This window comes from Bufo gargarizans, chromosome 11 (genome assembly GCF_014858855.1).
Source record: "Bufo gargarizans isolate SCDJY-AF-19 chromosome 11, ASM1485885v1, whole genome shotgun sequence".
In the NCBI taxonomy this organism is placed as follows: Eukaryota; Metazoa; Chordata; class Amphibia; order Anura; family Bufonidae; genus Bufo; species Bufo gargarizans.
This window is the reverse complement of record NC_058090.1, coordinates 29,723,740-29,748,481: the sequence shown is the minus strand read 5'-3', so window position 1 is coordinate 29,748,481 and position 24,742 is coordinate 29,723,740. Positions and strand designations below refer to the sequence as shown.

The 24,742-nt window shown below is 43.7% G+C and overlaps 1 protein-coding gene across 3 annotated transcripts in view; it reads left to right on the top strand.

The window, feature by feature from the left end:
• The window catches only part of AKT1 (AKT serine/threonine kinase 1), a 111,588-nt gene that overhangs the window by 53,532 nt on the left and 33,314 nt on the right, over positions 1–24,742 (top strand). For 2 of the 3 annotated variants that reach the window (XM_044271908.1, XM_044271907.1), the window contains exons 3-5: positions 8,157–8,285; positions 15,393–15,504; positions 22,390–22,537. In XM_044271908.1, the coding sequence (XP_044127843.1) occupies positions 8,157–8,285; positions 15,393–15,504; positions 22,390–22,537 (389 nt within the window). The remainder of the gene's footprint in view (positions 1–8,156; positions 8,286–15,392; positions 15,505–22,389; positions 22,538–24,742) is intronic. The other variant, XM_044271909.1, reaches the window with a different exon arrangement.

The following is a 24,742-nucleotide window of genomic DNA, read 5'->3' as shown; positions in this document are numbered from 1 at the left end:
AAGTCATTTTTGTAAGTAAATTGCATATAAAGCAGTTAATAAATTGTTATAGGAAGGAATTAAAAAAAAAGTCTAAAGTTGCACACATTTTGTGCCTTATGGCTTGGCATAGCTCAAGCCATTAATTTTTCTTTTACATTTTTAACACTTTTTTTTAATCATTGGTCATATATAGTTTAGGCCTTAGATTTAATTTGAAGCCTTCAAGACGGTCTTTTGAGATGATATCTGCCATGCCGATAAGTCGTCGTCCAATTTTTTCTTTGTTTATTTCGTTTACCTTTCTTATGTTTTCAAATAAATATTTTTGTTTTTTATATTGTTTTAGAAAAAAAATTTCCGTGTCCTTTTCTTGACAAATTGGACTGTGTACATTGAACATCAGCCTCGTTAATAAAAGGGCGGTGGGCAAGGGGGGGGACCTGTTCAGAAGATATGATAATTAAGCAGGTGCCGGATATTGTCGCTTTGTCTGAGCGTGAGAAACGGTGCAAGTGCAGAATAGACAGGGCAAGCACTTCAGGCAGAAGCATTTCTTCTTAACCTGTTGCCAGCAGTGTCAATCATTGTCATGCGTGATGCTGCTGCTGCTGCAGGGGCCTCAGACGTAATGGACCACTATCCAGCTGCATGGAAAATGAGTGAGAATAAAGCAAGGGAGCGGATTTGCCCCGGCACTGAATTAGCTTGTTGTGACAGCGGACTGCCTTATATGGTCCGTGAAAGGCAGATAGCCGGGATAAGCTGTAAAGCGCCAGTCTGGTGCAGACAGTCTGCTGACTCAGGCTTGACCTCCCCATTGGGAAGCACCCTTGACTGCAGTCTAAGCCGTCTCATTGAGATTCAGGGCACAGCCGGAGAGTCCGCAGCTGTACGCTGGAGGCAAAGGCTGAGAACACATCCAGAGAGTGTCCAGAAGAAAAAAAAAAAATTAACAAAGAACTGGCCCCCTTCTGCACCACTGTGAATAGACAAACAAGGCAGAGGTCCTTGTCTCTTGGTGTGCATATTGGGAATTGCATTTGCATAAATTTCTTTTCCCAAGCTGTCTAAAGCCCTAACGCGACCGGCAACTGGATTCCCAATTTTTTTCCTGTCTCTCAAGAAAGTGAGAAAAACTACTTTACCGAATGAAGAAATATGAGCATCCCTTTTTTAATTTTTTTTTATTTACGCCTCGGCCCAATCGTCTCCATAAGTTCTTCAAGGACCTACATTTTTTTTCAAAAAGTTTTTTTTAGTCGTGAGTGATTATGCGCTTGTAAAAAATAAATAAAAATGTTTTGTTTTTGGCTTTGAAATTTAATTTTTTAACTGCATGAAATAAAAAAAGCATTGTACTTGACGCATCTGCGGTGCGTTGCCTTTAGATTTGAAGTTTTAGATTTAAAATAGAAAATAACATTTTTGAAATTGCAATAAAATTTTTTTTTTAAAGCATTGAGTGAGTAGACTTTTTTGTTTTCTTCCGACTGTTCTGATATTAATGGGGGTGCTGATTTTCTTAAATGACTCGGTACAGCAACAAGCAAGTAGCAGTTGGTAAATAAAGATGGATATTCTTTTGTTTCGCGGGGGCTCGTTGCTCGTTATACTCCACTTACTCAGTGAGCTTCCCAGGGAGTGGCAGCTGTTTCTTATGTTAGGTACTCTATCAGGGCTAGACAGCTCCAATTCAGGGAAGGCATTGTTGGGGGGAGGGGGGGTCGGTGCATTCTTGTTAAATTCTCAGTAGGATTAACTTTTCATATGCCAAGAGGGCAGTGGTGTCCCTCTCGAGACTCATACCGTGAAGGGGGGGGAAAAAAATCTAAGATACATGCGTTCAGCCCATACACGTAACACCCAGTCATAAAGGGTTTGTTTTGTAGACAGCAAATATTGCTGCTCACGTTGTCCAAAGTTTCAATGCTCTTGTGCTTCTTTGACAACGAACAATCTCCACCTTCATGACAAATTTTAAGTAGAGTCAAGGTTGGATTCAAATTCTATAGCCCTTAAAGGGGTGGTCTGGGTGTCTAATACAGATCTATCCTCGGGATAGATCATCTGTATGTGAGCAGTGAAGGTCCGACACCCACACCGATCAGCTGTTTGAAGAGACTTTAGCGCACCCGTGAGCTGGTCGACGGGGGTGTTGGGAGTCAGACCCCTCCCCACACTGGTCCGCATCCAAGCCACACTTTTTGAGTCTCTGACCCATTCACTTTCATGGGGCCGCAAAAGATGTCGACAGCACTTCGTGTGCTGTCCGCATTCGTATTTCCGTTCTATGTCCCTGCAAAAAAAAAAAAAGTAGAACATGTCCTATTCTTGTCTGTTTTGTGGACAAGAATAGGTATTTCTGTTATGGGCGGCCCGTGGTGTTACACAAATTGTGAACTGCAAAACACAGTGCGGTCGGCGGTCGTGTGCATGAGTCCGTATCCTGAGGATGGGTCATCCGTATTAAACACTCAGACAACCCCTTTAAGGGTCTTTACACACATGAATTTGTCTTTGGCATATTTATTTTTACCTGTAAAAAAATTTTGCAGTGGTTTTTATTTTTTGTAAATGTGTCTTACGACTAGCGTTTTCTCATGGATTTTATCCCCTGTTGAGGTGATTTCAAAACACCAAGATCTCTAGCATGTTGCGTCTTTGATAAGAAGCCAGAAAGACAAAAAGAAACGCCTAATAAAAAAAAATGGCCTTCAGCTAACATCTGGAGCTGGTGTTTTTGCTGCCAAAAATGCAGGTGCAAAACAAAAAAATTAAAAACTTAAAATGCAAAAGTGCAGAAAAATAGCACTAAAAAGTGTGAAAGAACCCTAATAGAATAAAAAATTAAAAAGCCCCAAAATATCTAGGGACCCTAAATTATTCAGCCTTTTTAATATCACTTTAACGATTACATTAATTGAATTCTAAAGAATCTTCATGCATCTGTTTATCCAAATTTATTACCGGTAGTTGTGTTAAGTTTTTTAGTTTTTTTTTTTGTTTCGTTTTTTGTGTCTATTTCTTTTAATTAGTATCTGTAGACATTTAGCAAGATAGCACTGGAAGAGAGGCGAACACAAAGTATAAATTTGATACTGCGGCAGGAAGGATACTTAAAGATAACTGAAGAAAAAAAAGGATCAAGTGCAACAAAGAGTGGATTGTTCGGAGACGTTTTCATCTCTGTAATCTGTGTCGTGTCTATTGTGAAGGTCTTTCTGGCCTAAGCCTTTTAGATTTTTTTTATGAATAGGACCCTTAAGACAGAGACAAGTGATTAAATGAAAAAAAAAAAAAAAAAAAACAAACTTTGAAGTGCCACCAAAAGATCATTTATATTGACATTTTTAAAATATTTTATTACAATTTAACCACAATTGATTTCGATCCTAAATTGTAATTTTTATAACTTTTATTTTTTATTTTATTTATTTGGATGAAATTCCAGCGAAACTTCTGCTTTCGAATGGTACACACGGAAGACCTCTTAAAAGTTAAGCAGTAAAGTTACTTTGAAGTGACGACGTCTTTTAATGATTTTAATTTTTCTTCCCGTGAAAGTGTTCTGACGGACTGTTCTTGCTTGCTTATTAAATCTGTTCCGCAGATTAGTAAATTGCTTTTAGTTGTATAAAGTACTTGCATTGCAAAATGTAAATGCAAAAAAAGTTCTCCATATGTCAGAGTGAAAAATGACAATGGCAGAAGTAATACATTGGACATCTGCTCGGAATCGTACATTTGCTGTGCATTTAAGGATCAGATGTTGCAAAACATACAGTGTATTATTTATCTCTGTATGGGAAGCAGTTTGACTTCCTTTATTGTGCCACCCTACTGTCATCTCCGTGTGCTCTAAATCACCAGCCGTGCAGTCTGCATCTCCTAGCGAAATGCCCCATGAAGCGTGATGTTGGTTTTGGTACAGAGTTGCATATTGAGGCTGAAGGAACTCTTATCAAATCCAAAAACTCTTGGAACTTTTGGTCACGTGAAGAGCTTAATAGAGGGATATTCCACAGATGCAATCCTCATATATTAAAGGGGTTTTCTAAGATATTTTAACTGATGACCCATCCTTTGATGACCTACCTGATCGGTGGGGGTCTGACACCTCGACGATCAACTTTTTGAGGAGACATCCCAGAGGATAGGTCATTTAGTAAAAATTTCTCAGAAAACCCTTTTAATTTTGCCAGGTTCCAGGGATGGACTTGGTCCATCAGACTACCAGAGGAACTGGAGGGTATATGCTCTTGACAATGAGGCTTAAAGGTGTTGTCTGGCTTACTAGACTGAAAGGATCATACTTGCCTTCTCCCGACCGCTCTGGTTCTCTGCACTGGCTCCCGCATCTCTATCTTCTGGTCCTGGCTTTTTCTTCTTTCCCAGCATGGGCATTGCATATTGAGGCTAAAGGAACTGAACCCAAAATCTCTTGGAACTTTAGGTCTTGTGAAGAGTTTAATAGAGGGATATCCCACAGATGGAATCCCCATTATATTAAATTTGCCAGGTCCAGGGATGGACTTGACCCATCAGAGTACCAGAGGAACCGGAGGGTGTTGGCTCTCACACAGTAATGAGGCTTAAAAACGTTGTCTGGGAATATATAATTTCTAACACATGCGGTTAGTCTGCCTCCAGTGCTGAAAGGATCATACGTATCTGCTCCCTGCCACTCCGGTCCTACGCGCCAGTCCTTGGTTTGTTTTCTTTCTCCCCGGCATGGTCACCTGATCTTCATCAGCCAACCGCATTGTAGCTGGGGGCACCGTGGCTGGCTCTGTTATCTGGGGGGGGCACCGTGGCTGGCTCTGTTATCTGGGGGGCACCGTGGCTGGCTCTGTTATCTGGGGGGGGCACCGTGGCTGGCTCTGTTATCTGGGGGGGGCACTGTGGCTGGCTGGCTCTGTTATCTGGGGGGGGCACCGTGGCTGGCTCTGTTATCTGGGGGGGGCACCGTGGCTGGCTCTGTTATCTGGGGGGGCACCGTGGCTGGCTCTGTTATCTGGGGGGGCACCGTGGCTGGCTCTGTTATCTGGGGGGGGGGGCACCGTGGCTGGCTCTGTTATCTGGGGGGGCACCGTGGCTGGCTGGCTCTGTTATCTGGGGGGGCACCGTGGCTGGCTGGCTCTGTTATCTGTGGGGGGCACCGTGGCTGGCTCTGTTATCTGGGGGGGCACCGTGGCTGGCTGTTATCTGGGGGGGCACCGTGGCTGGCTCTGTTATCTGGGGGGGGGGCACCGTGGCTGGCTCTGTTATCTGGGGGGGGCACCGTGGCTGGCTCTGTTATCTGGGGGGGGGGGGGGGTGAGGGGCACTTACTCCCTTGCAGCAGCCAGGATTACTTCAATTATTAGACTGTAATGGAGTTACGTTGGTGGTCTTAGCATCCCGACCTCCACTTTTACTATGATATGACATGTCCGAGGATAGAAATTTGATGCACATTATCTTTAGAGACCACGTTTTGGAATCACATAAGAAAATTCTTAGCTTATAGGGCAGGGATGCTCAACCTGCGGCCCTCCAGCTGTTGTAAAACTACAACTCCCACGATGCCCTTCTGTAGGATGATAGCTGTAGGATGTGAGGGAATCATGGGAGTTGTAGTTTTGCAACAGCTGGAGGGCCGCAGGTTGAGCATACCTGTTATAAGGGTTGTCTCATAAAGCTATATTGGATGTATAATTCAGGAATTGTTCTTTATGAAATTCCATCTTTAAAGAAGACCTCACTTTTAGTGATTTCTATGTCTTGACTCCTGCTGCAGCCCTAACAATGCTGTAAATAGCCCATGGACATTAGGAACTAAATTCCAGTTCCAAGTTAGAAAAGTTCATCAGTACAAGCAGGGGGTGAACAACAAGGATACCATTCTCTTAAAATGCCACGACATTGATTTTAATGGCATCCCATGACTATTGGCCATTTTCCGATCTTTGAAAAAAATAAAAAGAAATAGTCTTTGTGTATAAATAAGCAAATATCTGGGTCACCTGGTGGGCAGCTGTGACCCAGACAGATTAAATAAAGGGTTAAAGTTCATGGAATTTTCTATTTAAATATATTTTTTTTCTTAAATAGCCAATTTTTGTTTGAATATTTAGTAAGTGCGGAATCAGCTTGAGGAGGGGGGGGGGGGGGGGGGGTGCCAAGGAGTGATAACTGGTGAAATTTTAAATATCTTTGACTTGTAATTAAGGAGACCTGGGCTCACTAAGTATTGACTGTAGGTTGGTGGAGGTAAGACTCAGTGCCACTGTAATGAATTGTATATTTACACATCGGGCAGCAGTACAATTATCTTTATAGCCCATGATAGACAGTTAGCACCACAACCTTTTGACGAGTACTGTACTGGGCACCTTTATACTTCAAACTGGGAGTGGTAGTAAACTGGTTTAAAAGGGTTGTCTCATCAGGGCAATTTTTGTCCATATATCCAGTCGGTTGTTAACTGGTGGCATCAGCAGCCAGGCTGAAGATGGTGGCTCTCATATTTAAGCATTGGATGTAACGATGAGCAAATCGATTCTAAATGAACCTGATTCGTGCTGAATTTTCCAAAAACTTCAGATTCTGATGAACCAGAATTTTTGGTGAGAGAGATATATTCGCCGAATTGCACATGTTTTTCTTATGTGGATATCTCTTGATTTGCCTGAAATTCAATGAATGAACTACTCTTTAACAGAGCTAAGCAAAGAAACTTTGCCTGGCTGGCTCAGAGGCCTTGGTTGGCATACTATTTCTCCTTATGGAGCATGCCAAGTATGCATGAGGAGTATCGTAAGTCAGTCAACATGTCTCTGGTTTTCTGGGAAAATATATTAAAATGAGAACACCTTATATCTGCTGGCATCAGCTTATTTGAATCTTTCCTAGAAACCCAGAGGAGCATTGCCTGACCTACAATATTCTGCATGTGTACTAGGCGCTGTCCATAATATGAGAGAGTACACCCTAGACAAAATAAAGATATATGAGAAACCCAGAGTAGCATACTAATCTCTCTCTCTTTCGTCCTAGAATTTTTCTAGAGTGTTATATCCCAATTTTCAGGGCAATTGGAGTAACTGGTTCGGGTAGATAGATTTGATTCAGGTCCGAATCTAATTTTTTGAGAAATTCAATGAACCTGGAGCTAGCCGAATCTGAAAAGGTTTGCTCATCTCAAAGTGGAAGTCTTGCACTGGCACCAAATTAATTTTGGAGCACGGTGGATGGTGCCTTTCCCTTGCGAATTAGTTGAGGTCTGGACCTGTGGACCTCCAATGATATCCATGTAACCTACCAGAAGATACGGTACTTCAAACTGTATGCTGACTCTTGACACCCCTTTTTGACTTGTACTGACTGGCCTACTCCAAGCATAGCTTTTCCCAGAACAATCCTTTGGCATAGTCCACATGTTTCTGGCTCTCTCATCCACCAGAGAATGCTTTCATCCACCAGAGCCAAAGAAATTTGGAAGTCAAATCGTACCACTGTATTGTTCTCACCAGACAAGTGATGCACCTTATCAAATCAGATCTTTCAGCAGCAATTCATTGCCTTGAATTTGCTTTAAAAGTTTAGCCTGTGAGAATACCTAGCCACAATATTCTAGACAAGAGTATTCACTTCCAGGGTCATAAAATACAAGGTTTCACAGATCACTGTTTGCAGTGGAAAGCTTTTAGATATTTAGAGGTGGCCTTCAACCTGCAGCTTTTAAGAAGTTGCAACTTCCAGGATTCTGTTTTGGAGCATGCTAGAAGTTGTAGTTTTGCAACGGCTGAAGAAACCATGAAGGTAATAGTAAGACTAGGTGCATATACCCAACCGACTTGTCAAGGAGGAAAGGGATAACCTGTGGACCAAAATCGCTCCTGTGAAGAAAGTCATTGACTCCTTTGGAGAGCATGCGTCTAGTGTGCCAAAGCCTCATTATGTAGTATTACCCAGTTACAGTTGGGGGGGGGGGGGGCAGCAGGCTCTTTAGACAATTAATCCACTAGTACTTGCTGTATTCCCCATAGAAGTTAATCTCATAAACATTTCTGTCTCTGTCTAGAAAATTATGGTGGAGAAGATGTGTTAACTTTCTAACCCTAATCAACAGTTGTTCTTATATAATCCCGATTTCTTTTATAAATGACAACCTTTGTATTTTCTCACTTTCAGGTGAGTACATAAAGACCTGGCGGCCCCGTTACTTTCTCCTCAAGACTGACGGTACTTTTATTGGTTATAAGGAACGTCCTCAAGATGTCGACCAATTAGAAACCCCTTTGAACAATTTCTCCGTAGCCAGTAAGTATACGTGCACCTTCAATGCAATCCAAGCTTCTACCTGGTAAATAGAGAGATGAAGAACTAAGAATGGACATACAGATGTAGCAGACTGAGCCATGGGGCTGTAGGTTAGCTTTACTGAATTATCTCACCTGAGCGTTTTTGTGGTCCACCACCTGTGAACCAAAACTGACTTTGCTACAACTATGTTAACCTTATAGGTTATCTCAGAGAAAATTACAGATGGAGATCTTCAAATATCAAAAATGCAATCACCCAAGAAAAAAAGCTTGAAGGCAAAATACACAAAATGAAAATAATCATAGTTTATAAAGTATAAATAAAGTGGTTGTCCGTGTTGGAGCGGGCAACCCCTGTGGGCCTAGCCTGTCCCTATAACTCGCCTGTCTGCAGTCCCACTGCTGCTTCTGGTCCTCGCATGACCAGGAAGTGGCTTGATCGTGTGACCGAGTTGGCCAATCACAGGTCTCAGTAGTCACAGTGGGTCGAACATGCAGTGGTGCACTGTTCAAGCCACCGCGACTACGGAGGCCTGTGCTTTGCTACTTTTTTCACAGGATCAAGCCACTTCGCGGTCGTGCAGGGACAGGAAGTGCCTAGGACCACGGATAGATGTTCAGAGGGACAGGGGAGAAACAGAGGGGTTGCCGATTCCAAGGCCAGACAACCCCTTCAATATCTAAAGCTGGATCCTGAAAGATATGAGCCTCACAACAGACCTAGATGAGAAAGTGTGTGTTTTTTTATTTATTTTTTTATTTTATTTTTTTTTTTACTGCGATTCAGGGAAAATGTATTTGCTACCACAAGGAAATTTGCTGCAAATCGAATTTTCCTTGTAGGCTCAATGCCATGTTTTGATAGAGAGATATATATATATATATATATATATATATATATATATATATATATATATATATATATATATATATATATATATATATATATCTATCTCTAATATATATATATATATATATATATATATATAATCTCTCTAATATCTCTCACCTAAAGAATTATTAGGAACACCTGTTCTATTTCTCATTAATGCGATTATCTAGTCAACCAATCACATGGCAGTTGCTTCAAGGCATGTAGGGTTGTGGTCCTGGTCAAGACAATCTCCTGAACTCCAAACTGAATGTCAGAATGGAAAAGAAAGGTGGGCTACAACAGCAGAAGACCCCACCGGGTACCACTCATCTCCACTACTAATAGGAAAAAGAGGCTACAATTTGCATGAGCTCACCAAAATTGGACCGTTGAAGACTGGAAAAGATGTCGCCTGGTCTGATGAGTCTCGATTTCTGTTGAGACATTCAAATGGTAGAGTCCGAATTTGGCGTAAACAGAATGAGAACATGTATCCATCATGCCTTGTTACCACTGTGCAGGCTGGTGGTGGTGGTGTAATGGTGTGGGGAATGTTTTCTGGGCACACTTTAGGCCCCTTAGTGCCAATTGGCCATCGTTTAAATGCCACAGGCTACCTGAGCATTGTTTCTGACCATGTCCATCCCTTCATGACCACCATGTACCCATCCTCTGATGGCTACTTCCAGCAGGATAATGCACCATGTCACAAAGCTCGAATCATTTCAAATTGGTTTCTTGAACATGACAATGAGTTCACTGTACTAAAATGTCCCCCACAGTCTCCAGATCTCCACCCAATAGAGCATCTTTGGGATGTGGTGGAACGGGAGCTTCGTGCCCTGAATGTGCATCCCTCAAATCTCCATCCACTGCAAGATGCTATCCTATCAATATGGGCCAACATTTCTAAAGAATGCTATCAGCACCTTGTTGAATCAATGCCACGTAGAATTAAGGCAGTTCTGAAGGCAAAAGGGGGTCCAACACCGTATTAGTATGGTGTTCCTAATAATTCTTTAGGTGTGTGTGTGTGTGTGTGTGTGTGTGTGTGTGTGTGTATATATATATATATATATATATATATATATATATATATATATATATGTATATATGTATATAATACTATGATACAATTGTTGACTAATGTTGTCACTTGTATTAGTTGATACAGGTAACTTTCATAGTCTGGACTATCAGTTTGTTTCTATTTAAAAAGCAACTGTCAGCAGGACAACCCTAGCCTGGTACGGTTGATCCGGCTGAGTAAAACAATACCTGAATCGTGAAAATCGGTTTCGGAGTTCCCAAGAAAAGACATTTACTCTTTATGCAAATTAGTGCTTTCGTGCATCAAAGGGGCGGGCCTTAGCTCCTTGGTATACCGCAGCTTTCCAGTTCTAGCCACTCCCCGCACTGAAGCCCTCATTTGCATGTAGAAGTCTTTTCTCATTTTATTTTATTTTTTTTCCTTCTTGGGACTGCCACAACTGTTCTTCACAAGACGGGTATCATTTTAATTAGCAGGATCACCCTTACCAGGCAGTATGCCTGGTTTAATAGGCTTGATCCTACAGACAGGTGCTCTTTTAAAGGGGTTTTTCAACACTTTTATATTGATGGCTTATCCTTAGGCCTCATGCACACATCGTTGTTTGGGTCCGCATCCGAGCCGCCGTTTTGGCGGCTCTGATGCGGACCCATTCACTTCAATGGGGCAGCAAAAGATGCGGACAGCACTCCGTGTGCTGTCCGCATCCGTTGCTCCGTTCCGTGGCCCCCCGCAAAAAAAAAAAATCCGTTTTGCGGACAAGAATAGGTATTTCTACAATGGACTGCCCATTCCGTTCCGCAAATTGCAGAAAGCACACTGGCAGCTTCCATTTTTTGCGGATCCGCAGTTTGCGGACCGCAAAAAAACGGAATGGTCGTGTGCATGAGGCCTTAGGGTGGGTCATCGGTATCAGATCTGGCAGATACTGCACACATTCACTTGGGTGGCAGCAGTTCTTCAGTGGGGGTGCTGGGAGTCGGACCCCTGCCAATTTGATATTGATTACTTATCCGAAGAATAGGACATCTGTCAGCAGTTTTGTAGCTATGACACTGGCTGACCTGTTACATGTGCACTTGGCAGCTGAAGGCATCTGTGTTGGTCCCATGTTCATATGTGCCCGCATTGCTGAGAAATATGATGTTTTATTATATGCAAATGAGCCTCTAGGAGCAACGGGGGCGTTGCCATTACACCTAGAGGCTCTGCAACCGCCACACCCTCTGTACTTTGATTGACAGGGCCAGATGTGATCACGTTTTCACTGCCCGGTCATGTCAATCAAAGTGCAGAGGCACAGCAGTTGCAGAGAGCAGAGCCTCTAGGTGTAAAGGCAACGCCCCCGTTGCTCCTAGAGGCTCATTTGCATATAATAAAACATCATTTTTCTCAGCAATGCGGACACATATGAACATGGGACCAACACAGATGTCTTCAGCTGCCAAGCGCACATGTAACGGGTCAACCAGTGTCATAGGTACAAACCTGCTGACAGATGCCCTTTTAAAAGCTGGCTTTTGGCGTGATATTGGCATGTACTGGTTTTGCTTCCAGCAATATAGTGGCTTTTTTCCATCTAGGTTTCTTGTAAGTCTTTTATTTATCTTTTAAGATATCCTTTTGGATATTGGTTTATTTGCTATGTATTTATTAGACTTTTAAGCTGTGATAGCATTGTGTATTTTTCCTTCAAACCTTTTTTTTGGTGATTGCTACAACCGTAAGTATATGTACATAGGAGTGTGGATTGTGTAAGGGGTTAAGGTTTTTGGGTAGCGATCACCTCCTTCCTCTGGCTTTCCTCCTATTCTTTGTTCTCCACATCCACGGCTAAGCTTCCTACTTTTGTTTATGGTCCGAACACTTCTTAGCACTCTCGAAAAGCCTGACATAATAAATCCCATGTATCCCCCTCTTTTCTCGCTCTTCCTTTTGGCTGCAGCGTTAGCAGTCTAGGAAATTCTGCTTTCATTCATGCCACGTGTCGAGGTATTTTTTTGTAATTTTCTTTTTTTTTGTCATCTACAAGTCAGTCTGACACCGGCAGCACTTAGTGTCAGACTGTGCAGGGACACGCCCTCAGCAGGAAACGCCCATTAAGACCTTTACTGCACACTGCTATTCATTCGTTCGTAAACTTCTAGCAGGAATAATAGAGGAATGACCCAACATAGAGTCCTAAGAGTCAGAACGGTTATTACATGGGGAATGCATATCATTACTAAAACAGGGGCTGTCTCATGACCATGTATCCCCATTCCACAGGATAGAGGGATAAATGTCAGATCGCTGGGGGTATGACTGCTGGGACCCCCCCAAATGATCAGTAGAACGGGGACCTGTGTTCCCAATTTGCATGGATTTGCATTCAACTTTACGGGGCTGTTAGAGGTGGATTGGCAGCGTGCATGCATGACCAGGCCCCATTCTAGTGATCAATGGGGACCCCTGCTGTTGGACCCCCCGTGATCAGGCGCATGCATGATGGGCCTCCATTCTAGTGACTGGTGGGGTCCCCCTTGGTCAGACCCCTAGTGATCTAACATTTAGGCCTCATGCACACGACCGTTGTGTGTTTTGCGGTCCGCAAACCGCGGATCCGCAAAACACGGATGGCGTCTGTGTGCGTTCCGCAATTTGCGGAGCGGCACAGACAGCCTTTAAAATAACTGCCTATTCTTGTACAAGAATAGGACAGGTTGTATATATTTTTTTTTTTGCGGACCACGGAACGGAGCAACGGATGCGGACAGCACACGGAGTGCTGTCCGCGTCTTTTGTGGCCCCATTGTAGTGATGGGGTCCACATCTAAGCCGCCAAAATTGCGTCTCGGAGGCGGACCAAGACAATGGCCGTGTGCATGAGACAACCCCTTTAAAGAGGACCCGTCACCTCGCCTGACCTCTCCATTTTAGAAATAACTTGCATTCCCCGTGTAATAACAATTTTGACACATCTACCCTTATGACTCGGTTGCGCTATTCCTCTATTATTCCTCTACATTAAACAATGGTTCAAAGATTAAATAAACTCTGTTCACTCCGATCACTTCCGTTCGGATGCTTTCCCGGGTCCCATGCTCGCCCTTTGTAGTTCCTGGTCCTTCATCATGGATACGTCTACTGGTGACGACGTGGTTCTTTACGACGATACAACCGCGAGGTGCGAACGCTCCCTTAGCTTTAGTTCTGTACATAACCCACTTCACACTGTAGATTTAGTGGCCCCTCACTATACAAATATAAATGTTGGCTAAATCCAATATATCGGGCTAAAAAAAACTAACAAAAAAAGTTGTTTATTTCTCTCTAATCTGCTACCTCGGTTTGTTTTAATTAACATGACTTGTAATTAATGATGCTTTCCTGGCAAGTTAATTAAACTTGGTTTGTTTTTAGCGTTTCGCACACCATAAAGCAAAATGACGATCACAGGGGAGGATGAAATAATTTACTATGATAACCGCGCACATTATTTGACAAAGCAAGGTACCCCCCGCAGACGCCTCAGCTGATTAATTACCAAGCGGAGTGCCTGTTAATAAACAATTTGCAAATTTTTGTGACAGTTTTGCCGTTCAGGAGACGGGAAGAAACCTTCCCTCCCGACTGCTGTGACTTTGTACCTTGCATAATTTGAGATGATCTGAAATGTCACTCCGTGGAGCAGATTTATTAACGTCTAGGATAAAGGCAGTGTAAACGTAGAGGAGACGGGTAGAAGATGCGCCAAATTTTTTATTTTTTTGTTTTGGTGCATCTCAATAGACGTGCCAGGCACTTTTGTCTTCCTCTTTCTTACTCGACACCAAAATTTTGCACCAAAATCTCAGCACACAGCAATCATAAACTTTGCGCTCTACAAGTTCACTTAGCCTAACCCCTTTATTACAAACTTTTGAAAAATGTCTAAATGCAAAAACTGTCCAAAACAAGGAACACATTTGGTGCTTGTCAATATTTTGCCGCAATTTTTTTCCTATTCTGTTGGACCACATCACACTTATGGCAGACAGGGGCGGACTGTCCATAGCCCTTACAGGGAAATTTCCCAGGGGGCTGGCCAGTGGAAGTTTTTGAGAATGTATTTTGTGCTGCTGGCAGTATTTTGTAATGGACGGTGGTATTTGGCTCTGTTGGGGCGATACAATGTGCCACAATATGGTATTGCTGGCCCTGCCTTCCATCAATTTGGACCCAACTACAAAACGGGGCCACTGTTAGTATTTTTTTCAGGGCCACTTTAAGTTCCCAGTCCAGATATGACATGGTACAGATGTCCTACTCTAAATCCTCTGGACAGTCATCAGTATCTGATCGGTGGGGGTCCCACATCCAAGAGCCCCTGGATATCAGCTATTTAAGGAGGCTGCGGCCTTCTCGTAGTTTACCCTAGGCCAGAGACGTCAAGTTCATTGGTCAGCTCAGTCCCATTTAAATGAATAGGGCTGAGCTACGATGCCAAGCACCGCCGCTATCCAATGTATGGTGTTATGCTTGGTAAGCCGAGAGAAGGCCACGGCGCTCACAGGCCAGTGAGCGCCGCAGCTTCCTCAAACAGCTGATCGGTTGGGCTCCTGATTGTCAGATCCCCACTGATCAGATACTGTTGAGGATAGATCATCAGTATAAAAAATTCTGAAACCCCCTTTAAAGGGAATCAGTCTATCAGCAGTTTTGACCCTGTGAAACTGCTGACAGCACTAGATGGGGCCAGGGTGAGGTAGGTAATCCTACTTTCATTACAATTTTTATTTTTGAGAGGACTGATAAACTGATGCTTTATTCCACTGTGCGTCACTCCTGCAAGTGCCCAGGAGGCGGTCCCTCACTGTCAAGTGCCCTCCACTCTCTGCAGTTTGGATGCCACCGCTGTCACTCAGAGCAGAGGGGAGGGCATTTCACCATGAGGGACTGCCTTCAGGGTACTTGCAGGATCGGCGTTAAGTTTCAGTCTTTCTGATTTACACATTTAATGAATATAAATTATTTTTTATATGAAGTCTTAGTTTTCTGATGTCTAATCCGTGCACAGGAAACCGACGACATCTTTGAGGGTGCAATTTATTTGCAGCGGATTACTCCAGTGTATTTGCCAGGTATAATCAAGACAAATGATTGTTTGAAGAAGCTCAGGAACCATTTTTTTCTACTCTCCCTCTTCTCTCATGTGATAGAATGTCAACTGATGAAGACAGAACGACCAAAACCAAACACATTCATCATCCGATGCCTCCAGTGGACCACCGTTATAGAGAGGACGTTTCACGTTGATTCTCCCGAGGAGAGGTATTTTGTATACTAGTTATACACGATGGCAAAAAATTAAATACTGCCGTTTCAGGGCATCATACAGAGGCTTTTAAGATGCCCCTCCAGCTGGCAGGCCTTCTCAAAAGGGTTACTGGACCTAAACTCCAATATTTGTAGAACTGTGACACACTGCAATATAATCGATGGTCTGGGTTAGTTGTGCGGATAATGCCAGCTTCGCTAATGGTCTAGGGTTGAGAGTTTTAAAAGGGTTTTCTGAGATTTAAATACTGATTACCTATCCTCTGGCCAGCTAGATAGGTCCTAACTATCTGATGGGTGGGGGTCCTGACACCCAAGACCCCTCCGATCAGCTGTCTGGGTGTTGGTGTTGGACTCCCACCTGATCAGATACTGATGACCTATCCAGCTTCCTTGATGATCAAGCTGTTGGAGAGTGGTTAATGCTAGCTTCTCTGATGGTCCAGGGTAGTGGAGACGTTACTGCCAGCTTAGCTGATGTTCTAGGGTAGTGGAGAGGTTGATGTCAGGTTCACTGATGGTCTAGGGCAGGCATGGCCAACCTGAGGCTCTCCAGCTGTTGTAAAACTACAACTCCCACCATGCCCTGCTGTGGGCTGATGGCTGTAGACAGTCTAAGCATGCTGGGAGTTGTAGTTTTGCAACAGCTGGAGAGCCTCAGGTTGGCCATCCCTGGTCTAGGGTAGTAGGGAGGTTTTTTGTCAGTTTCCCTGGTAGCCTAGAGTATTGGTGAGGTTAATGCCAGCTTCTCTGTGATGGACTAGGGTTTGAGAGGTTAATGACAGTTTTCCTGATGGTCTATGGTTGAAGAGGGGTTATTACCAGTTTCCCAGATGGTCTAGGGTAGTAGTTAATCGTGGCTTCCTTGATAGTTTAGAGTACTGTAACGGTTAATGGCAGCTTTCCTGATGGTCTAGGGTTGACAATAGGTGAATGCCAGCTGCTTTGTGGTTTACAGTTGTGGAGATGTTTATGTTGACTTTCCTGATGGTCTAGGGTAGTGTAGAGGTTTATGTTGGCTTTCATAATGGTCTAGGGTAGTGGAGATGTTTATGCTGGCTCTCATGATGGTCTAGAGTAGTGGAGAGCTTCATGTTGGCTTTCATGATGTCTAGGGTAGTGGAGAACTTCATGCTGGCTTCCCTGATGCTCCAGTGTAGTGAAGAGGTTAATGTCAGATTCCTTGATGGTCTCAGGTAACGAAGAGAGTAATATTAGCTTTCCTGATGGTCTAGGGTAGTAGGGAGTGTGTTTTTTTTTTTTTTTTTGGTCAATTTCCCTGGTAACCTAGACTATTTAATGCCAGCTTCTCTGTAATGGTCTAGGGTAGTGGAGATCTTCATGCTGGTTTACCTAATGGTTTAGGGTAGAGGAGAGGTTTATGGTGGCTTCCCTGATGTTCTAGTGTAGTGGAGAGGTTAATACCATGATTATTATTTTTTTATTTAGATTTTTATTTTGATTTTTGGTGGTCTAGTGTTCTTACAGGGGTTGTCTTGACAAGAACATTGCTATCTAAATTTCAGACAGCCCTTCAGATTGCTGAAAGTACAGCCACATAATCTGCACCTAGTCATACTAGTCATACGTTTTCCCTGCTGTGAACAAGCAATGTAATTTTGAATGGTTGTCATTCACATAATGCTGCTGTTTGCAGTGGCTTTCTGTCCTGGTTACTGGAGTGGGTTGGTGGTGGTGGGGAATCTGAGTTGAAGGCCCACCTCTGACATTGATATGCCCCAGCAGGGCACATGGACAGGAGTTGCCCTAATGGGACAACCTCTTTATCTACTTCTCTAGCAGTGTAGAAATGTAAGTGTACAGCCTACACGGTCTTGTCCGATAGGGGGGTTGAAATGGCCTCCAGACCGGGTGGTACCCTTGCCAATGCACCTGTATGATGTCTGACGCCTCTTCTGCAAAACTCCCATGGAGATGAGGCTTTGGGCTTCTCGCACATCTGCCAGTTTTGAAAATCGATGGAGACATTTACATAGATACTGTAGGTGTATATGTTAGGCTTTATTTTTGTAGACCATATTTTTGGGTTTAGTGGCCATTTTTAACCCAAGAAGTCTAACGTTGGTGTAATCTCCGAGAAGCAGATGAGCTCTCAGCTCTGCATGAGGCAGACATTAAAGGTGCGGGTGGTGGAGTGGAGGAGGGGGGTGAAACCAACAAAACTGTGACTTCATAGCGGTCCTTTTGAAGACCTGTTCGGGAGTGTGATGATGCTTTGGCTCTGAAGTTTCGCTGCCTGTGTAAATTAAGCAGGAGAACGCCGTCTGATCGTGGAGCAGCGGCTATAAATGAATCGCTGCCGCCGAGTAAGAAGCGACCTTTTCATGTTAGGAGCCACATTTACTATCTAGATATTTTTGCTCAGTCACTTCATCTAGACAAGTATAATTTAATAGTCTAAGCAAGCTTTACTTGATCTTGTGAATTGTTTTTCTCTTTGGTTCAAACTTTTATAGATTAATTTAAAAATACTGATCACAAATAATACCAAGTACAATTACACTTATATGTGGTAATTCACATCAACTTTTACAAACATACTAAAATTACACTCTTATATAAATCATAAACATCAGTTATTGAACTGTCCCTTTAAACTGTGAGCCAGGCCAACTTGGTATTATTTGTGATCAGTAAATTTTGCTGCAGGGTGAGCAGCGGGCCGCGCTTCGGTGAGCATCCCCTATATTATACATACCTTAATTTAAAAATAATTTTTTTTTTTAATTAATTGAATTACATTTTCGGAAGCCTAATCCCACCAAATTGGCTAAAGAAAGACTAGGGGAGTTTTAAACTTCTACAGTTCATCTTTGGAGTGAGAAAGGTTAGTGGCAGCTTCCCTGGTGGTTCTAGGGTAGTAGAGGGGTAAAGGGGTTATTCAGGTCCTTAGGATAGGCCATCAATATTAGATTAGTGCGGGTCCAACTCTCAGCACCCCAAACAGGAGGGTACATGGTGTATGGGCGAACACTGCGTACTCTTCGTTGTTCACATTGTTCCATACACCTGCATTTTTCGTACTTTTTGTAGTGATTGCACTGGGTATTGCAGTGTTGTCCGGTTTACTAGAATGGAAGAAAACTGCAATACCTAGAGCAGCCACTGAAAGAAGTATTGAGAAATGTAAACAGGCCACAGCGCTCGCCTCTTAAAATATCTAATCGGCAGGGGGTACCGAGAGTCAGACCCCCCACAGTGATCTAATAATGATGGCCAATCTTAAGGATAAAAATTTTGCAATATGGAGTGGCTCTACTACTCCGTAGGATAGAGAGGTGCTCAATATCTAAGTGTGAACTCCAAACACCAGAGAGTTTAAAAATATTGAATAATCTTAAGGATAGCCTTCACTTTTGAAAAACCTGGATAACTAATTTAATGCCAGCTTTAATGGATTTAAAGGTGCTTTCCAGTATATAAATATATGCCTAAAGGCTGGGAGTGTCAAACGCTTGGCCCTCCAGCTGTTGCAAATTTACAACTCCCAGCATGCCCTGATAGCTGTAGGCTCTCTGAGCATAATGGACTTTAAACACTTTGCAACGGCTGGAGGGCCACGGGCTTGACATCCCTGTGTTATACTGTGACTCCCTCAATGCTACATGGTGATACCATATGCAGTCCAAAGTCATTGTCCGTAGTCCAGTGCTGTGACCTATCCTTGAGAATGTTCTAATGTTAAGGATTTTGAAACTGAAATAAGTAGATGTGCGCGGAGGATGCGGCACATCCAGCTGTTGATCTAGAAATGCAACTTTTTTATGGGTGTAGGAAATAAGCATGGCAAAAATAGCAAAGTGAATCTTCTGCAGACGCTTCAGATGGACCATACGTTCATGTGCTGCATCCGGATCTGTCAGTGCAAATTACAATTGTCCCAGCGGCACTTCACGTGTTGACCACTTGTCCCAGAAATGTCTTATTTTATAGCTTTTGACTCCTTCACTCTTCTAATTTACTGCCACGATTTTCATTCAACTCGAGGGAAAAGTGGAGATAAGTAATGACCGTGGACAGTTCCCTTTTCCTTCGGTTTTCTTATTCCCACCTAGCACAGTCATTTCAATGTTCTTATCGAGATCTGACGGTACTATTCGGTTTGTCTTGGGAAGATGATACAATTCTGGCTGCCTGCAACCACCACTTGGGGGAGCTTATTGAAGACTGACTTAACTGGGTTAGCAAAGGCTTTCCTTTAAAGAGCACCTTCAGTTATACACTGCCTGTCCAAACCTGGACACCTGGATGTTACTAAGCAAATGGTTATAAGCCTCCTATTGGATAATTACTGCATGGGCGATTATCTTTCAGCTGGCAACAGGTTATTTAACCCCAACTGGTGCAATGAGTTGCTTCTCATTTCTTAAACAACCTTGTCGAAAGACACATCTCGTGGTCGTGGAAAAGATGTTCGTCTGTTTGAGAAGAGTCAAATCATTGGCATGCATCAAGCAGAGAAAACATCTAAGGAGATTGCAGAAACTACTAAAATTGGGTTAAGAACTGTCCAACGCATTATTAAAAACTGGAAGGATAGTGGGGACCCATCGTATTCGAGGAAGTAATGTGGCCGGAAAAAAATCCTGATTGATCGTGATCGGCGATCACTTTAATGTTTGAAATCAAATCGAAGAAAAACAACTGTAGAACTCAGGGCTATGTTTAATAGTGAAAGTAAGAGCATTTCCACACGCACAATGCAAAGGGAACTCAAGGGACTGGGACTGAACAGCTGTGTAGTCGTAAGAAAACCACTAATCAGTGAGGAAAACCAGAAAAAAAGGCTTTAATTTGCTAGGGAGCATAAAGATTGGACTCTGGAGCAATGGAAGGAGGTGATGTGGTCTGATGAGTCCAGATTTACCCTGTTCCAGAGTGATGGGCGCATCAGGGTAAGAAGAGAGGCAGATGAAGTGATGCACCCATCATGCCTAGTGCCTACTGTACAAGCTTGTGGGGGCAGTGCTATGATCTGGGGTTGCAGCAGTTGGTCAGGTCTAGCTTCAGCAACAGTATGTGCTCCAAGAATGAGGTCAGCGGACTACCTGAACATACTGAATGACCAGGTTATTCCATCAATGGATTTTTACTTCCCTGATGGCACGGGCATATTCCAAGATGACCATGCCAGGATTCATGGGGCTCAAATGGTGAAAGAGTGGTTCAGGGAGCATGAGACATCATTGTCACACATGGATTGACCACCACAGAGTCCAGACCTTAACCCCATTGAGAATCTTTTTTTATTTTATTTTTGGGACAGGCAGTGTATCAACCCTATTAAAACAGGTACTGATTTCCACAAGACTGGTATCCATTTCACCAGCAGGGTCGGCCCTATCAGGTGATATGTCTAACATGATAGGGTTGAGACTGCTGATAGGTGTACTTTAAAGGGATATTCAGGGAGGTGAAAATGTTTATTTTAAAAGGGCCACAATGAGATAAAAAAAGAAAAAAAAAGAAAAAGAAAAGCATTATGGTGCTTAGCAGTCCCCTAAAGTTGCTTTGGTCTCCACTGCTTCCTGGTCCGGGCTCCACACATAGACAACGGCTGGAAATGAACACTCAGCCAGGCGCTGGCCGCAGCGACGGCTATAAAAAGTACAGAGCCGTGCCTGGTAAACAAAGAAGGGAACTCTGCACTTGCAGGAGTGTTGTGGCCCCCTCAAACAGCTGCAGAGACCCAGATCTCCTACACCAGGGGTAGGCAACCTCCGGCACTCCAGCTGTTGTGAAACTACAACTCCCAGCATGCATACTTGCTCTGTTCTTCTCAGAACTCCCATAGAAATGAATGGAGCATGCTGGGAATTGTAGTTTCACAACAGCTGGAGAGCCGAAGGTTGCTGACCCCCTGTCCTACACCATTAGGATGGACCATGAACTTTAAGGTTCCAGATAACCCCTGTAAGGCCTCTTTCACACGAGCGAGTTTTCCATCGGGGTGCGACGCGTAAAGCAAATGCATAGCCTCCGGACTGAATTCTGACCCGTTCATTTCAATGGGTCAGGATTTAACATGAGCGTTATATTTTGTGCATCATTTCACAGATAGTTGCTAGGAGATACACATGAAAAAAGCTGAACGCAATCGCAGACAAAACTGACTGAACAGATCCTGACACAATCCGTATCATTCGTGTGAAAGAGGCCTAAGTGCAACAGGATCTGTATAAATGAATTTTCAGTAAGCTCCCCCTAGTGGCGGATGCAGGCAGCCAGAATTTTATGACTTAAAGGGGTTGTGTCATCCAGGACTTCCATGGCCTATTGCTAGGATATGCCATCAAAGTCAGATAGGTGCAGGTCCCACTTATCTCCAGAACAGGGGTGTGCGCAGTGTGCTCTTTCTATGGAAGCGCTGGAGATAGCCGATCCAGCACTTGGCTATTTCCAGCAGTCCTATAGAAACGGAGAGCACACAGCTTTCCTCTCCCTTTGGGGGCTCGTTCTGGAGATAGGTGCGGGTCCCAGAGGTGGGACCCGCACCCATCTGACCTTGATGGCATGTCCTAGCTATATGTCGCCATTATCTCAGATGAGACAACCCCATTATGCCTGTCGAAGGGTTCTAGGGGTACTGGATACTTCCACCTCCAAACATTACAAAATGAATCTGAGAATAATTTTTGATCCATTTAGATCAAATCTAAACCTAAATGATGGCTACTGTATAATCTTCGGTTCTGGGGTTCTTTTTAATTCTCCTGAAATGACTATCCGGGCGGGGTATTGTGTAGACCTGAGATTTCAAGTGTCTGACACATGGCCGGCTTTACCTTCAGCTCCAGGTTGTGGTTGACTAGCCATCACGACAGCTGAAAATTTATATGTATTTTGTCCTTTTTCCAGAGAAGAATGGATAAAAGCCATCCAGGCAGTAGCCGACAGCCTTAAGAAACAGGAGGAGGAGATGATGGATTTTAGGTCTGGCTCCCCGAGTGATAATTCCGGTGCAGAGGAAATGGAAGTCACTTTTTCGAAACCAAAACATAAAGTAGTAAGTTAACCCCATCCTATGTGTGCATGTGTGAATGAGAGCTTGTGTGTGTCTACTACCCTCTATGGAACCAGTACATGCATGCTCTAGCAAGCTGCACCTTCTGTCCTCAGGAGAGCCCATCCTGGATTCCGTCTTTGAATCAGTTGTTCTTAAAGGGGTTGTATCATCTCAGACATTGGGGGCACATTGCTAGGACCCATACCTGTCTTTAGAATGGAGCCCACAAACTGAAGGAGGGGGCACCGCCTTCCAATCATTTCTATGGGAGTGCGGAAAATAACAGAGTGGCTCGCTCGGCTATTTTTGGCAGTCCCATTGAAATGAGTGGGAAGCACACTGCGCAAGCGCGGTCACCTCTCCATTCACTTCTATGGGGCTGACGGAAATTGCCGAGCCAGCCCTCAGCTATTTTCGGCACTCCCATAGAAATGAATGAAGAGAGGCTGTGCATACGCGGTATGCCCTCCTTCACTTTACGGGTCCTACACCTATCAGACATTGGGGGCATATCCTAGAAGTATGTTCCCAATGTCTGATTCGAGGCAATCCCTTTAATCGGCAAGACCAAGTGCAGTCTTTAAAATAAGTGCTACTGTTTTTTGGAGAAAACAAGAGGATTTTTTTTAGTTTTTATTTTTGTCTAGAAAACCTATTTAAAGCGCTATTCCCATCTGGGACATCGGTGGCATATCGCTAGGATATTGCATCGATGTCAGACCTCTGGGACCCGCTCCTATCTCCAAAATAGGGCCCTGGAAGTGAAGCATGCGCAGTGTGCTCTCCATTCCTGACTATGGGAATCCCGAAAATACCTGCGCGAGCGCACATAGCTGTTTTCAGAAGTCCCATGGCATTGAACAGCGCATGTATGGCTGCTCTGTTCACTTCCGTGGAGATAGGAGCGGGTCCCACAAGTGGGATCCTATCTGACATTGATGCCATATCCTATCAATATGCCATCAGTTTTGGAGATGGGACAACCCTTTTAAGGGTACAGAACCCAGGGACCATACGCTGTGAATTTTTCACTGCAGAATTGCAGGCGTAAAAACTGCAAAGTAGATGAGTTTTAACAGACATTTATGCTGTGAAATCTGCATGTACGATAACTCAAACAGATTCTATGCAGCAAAATATGTCCCACGTCAATGTACTCTTACAAGTCCATGAAGGGGCAGAATCCATTAAAGGAGGTTTTTCCAGCTTTAGGATTTTATGATGTGACATTCAGAAGGTCACATTGTCGGGGGCTGCCTACTGGAGCTCTAGATAAAGGGGGTTATCCCACAATTTTAAAGATTTTTTCTTTTCTTTTTTTAACTGCCATATCTGGAGGACTTTCTTACCCTTCTGTGGGTGGGCAGCGGCTCATCAAGCACCTACATCTCCCAGCATGCGTTGTGATCGGCTCTTGTTAACCTCTTCCTCCTCTGCATAGGAAATAATCCCTCACATATAGCCTAGGAGATGCATATATAATGTAGTGCCTCCACAATTTCCTTCTCCGCTGTCTAGCGAGAGATATAGCTATATACTTTTTATGAATTTAGAAGAAAGGATGAATGGAAGGTGTCTGAGCCACTTTAAGATTACTTAGAGAGGAGGGGCAGGGCGCAGGGAAACTACTGAGCATGTCTGTCCACCTCTGAATGCAGGAGAAGGTGGACCCAAAGGATAAACAACAAGAGGCACTTCCAGAGATGCAAATTTAATGTACATTAAAAAAAACTAACAATATTTTTGTTGCATGTATATTGCAAAAATACTTTGTATGCAGTGCCCAGTAGGGTTGCACCGGGTATCGAATTATCGATACCCAATCGAGACTTTTGTACCTGGATCGATTCGATACCGGGATTTGCGATTTACCGATACTAGGCTGCGCAGCCTAGTATCACTGAGAGAACATGGCACGCGCCACTTTCGGCGCGCACCATGTTATCCTGAGCCGGCACAGTGGGGAAGGAAGGAGTCCCTCCCGCCTCACTGTGTGCGGCTGCCGTTGCCACCAATGAGAACAGAGAGGAGTAGGAGGGGAGGGACTGTGGCCACTGTGCCACCAATGAATATAGTTTATGCCTGAATACAAATGTAGGCTGCGGGTGCCGGCCATATAACATACTCGGCACCCGGCCTCGATCCGCCGGCACCCACAGTCCACGTTTGTATTCAGGCATAAACTATATTCATTGGTGGTGCAGT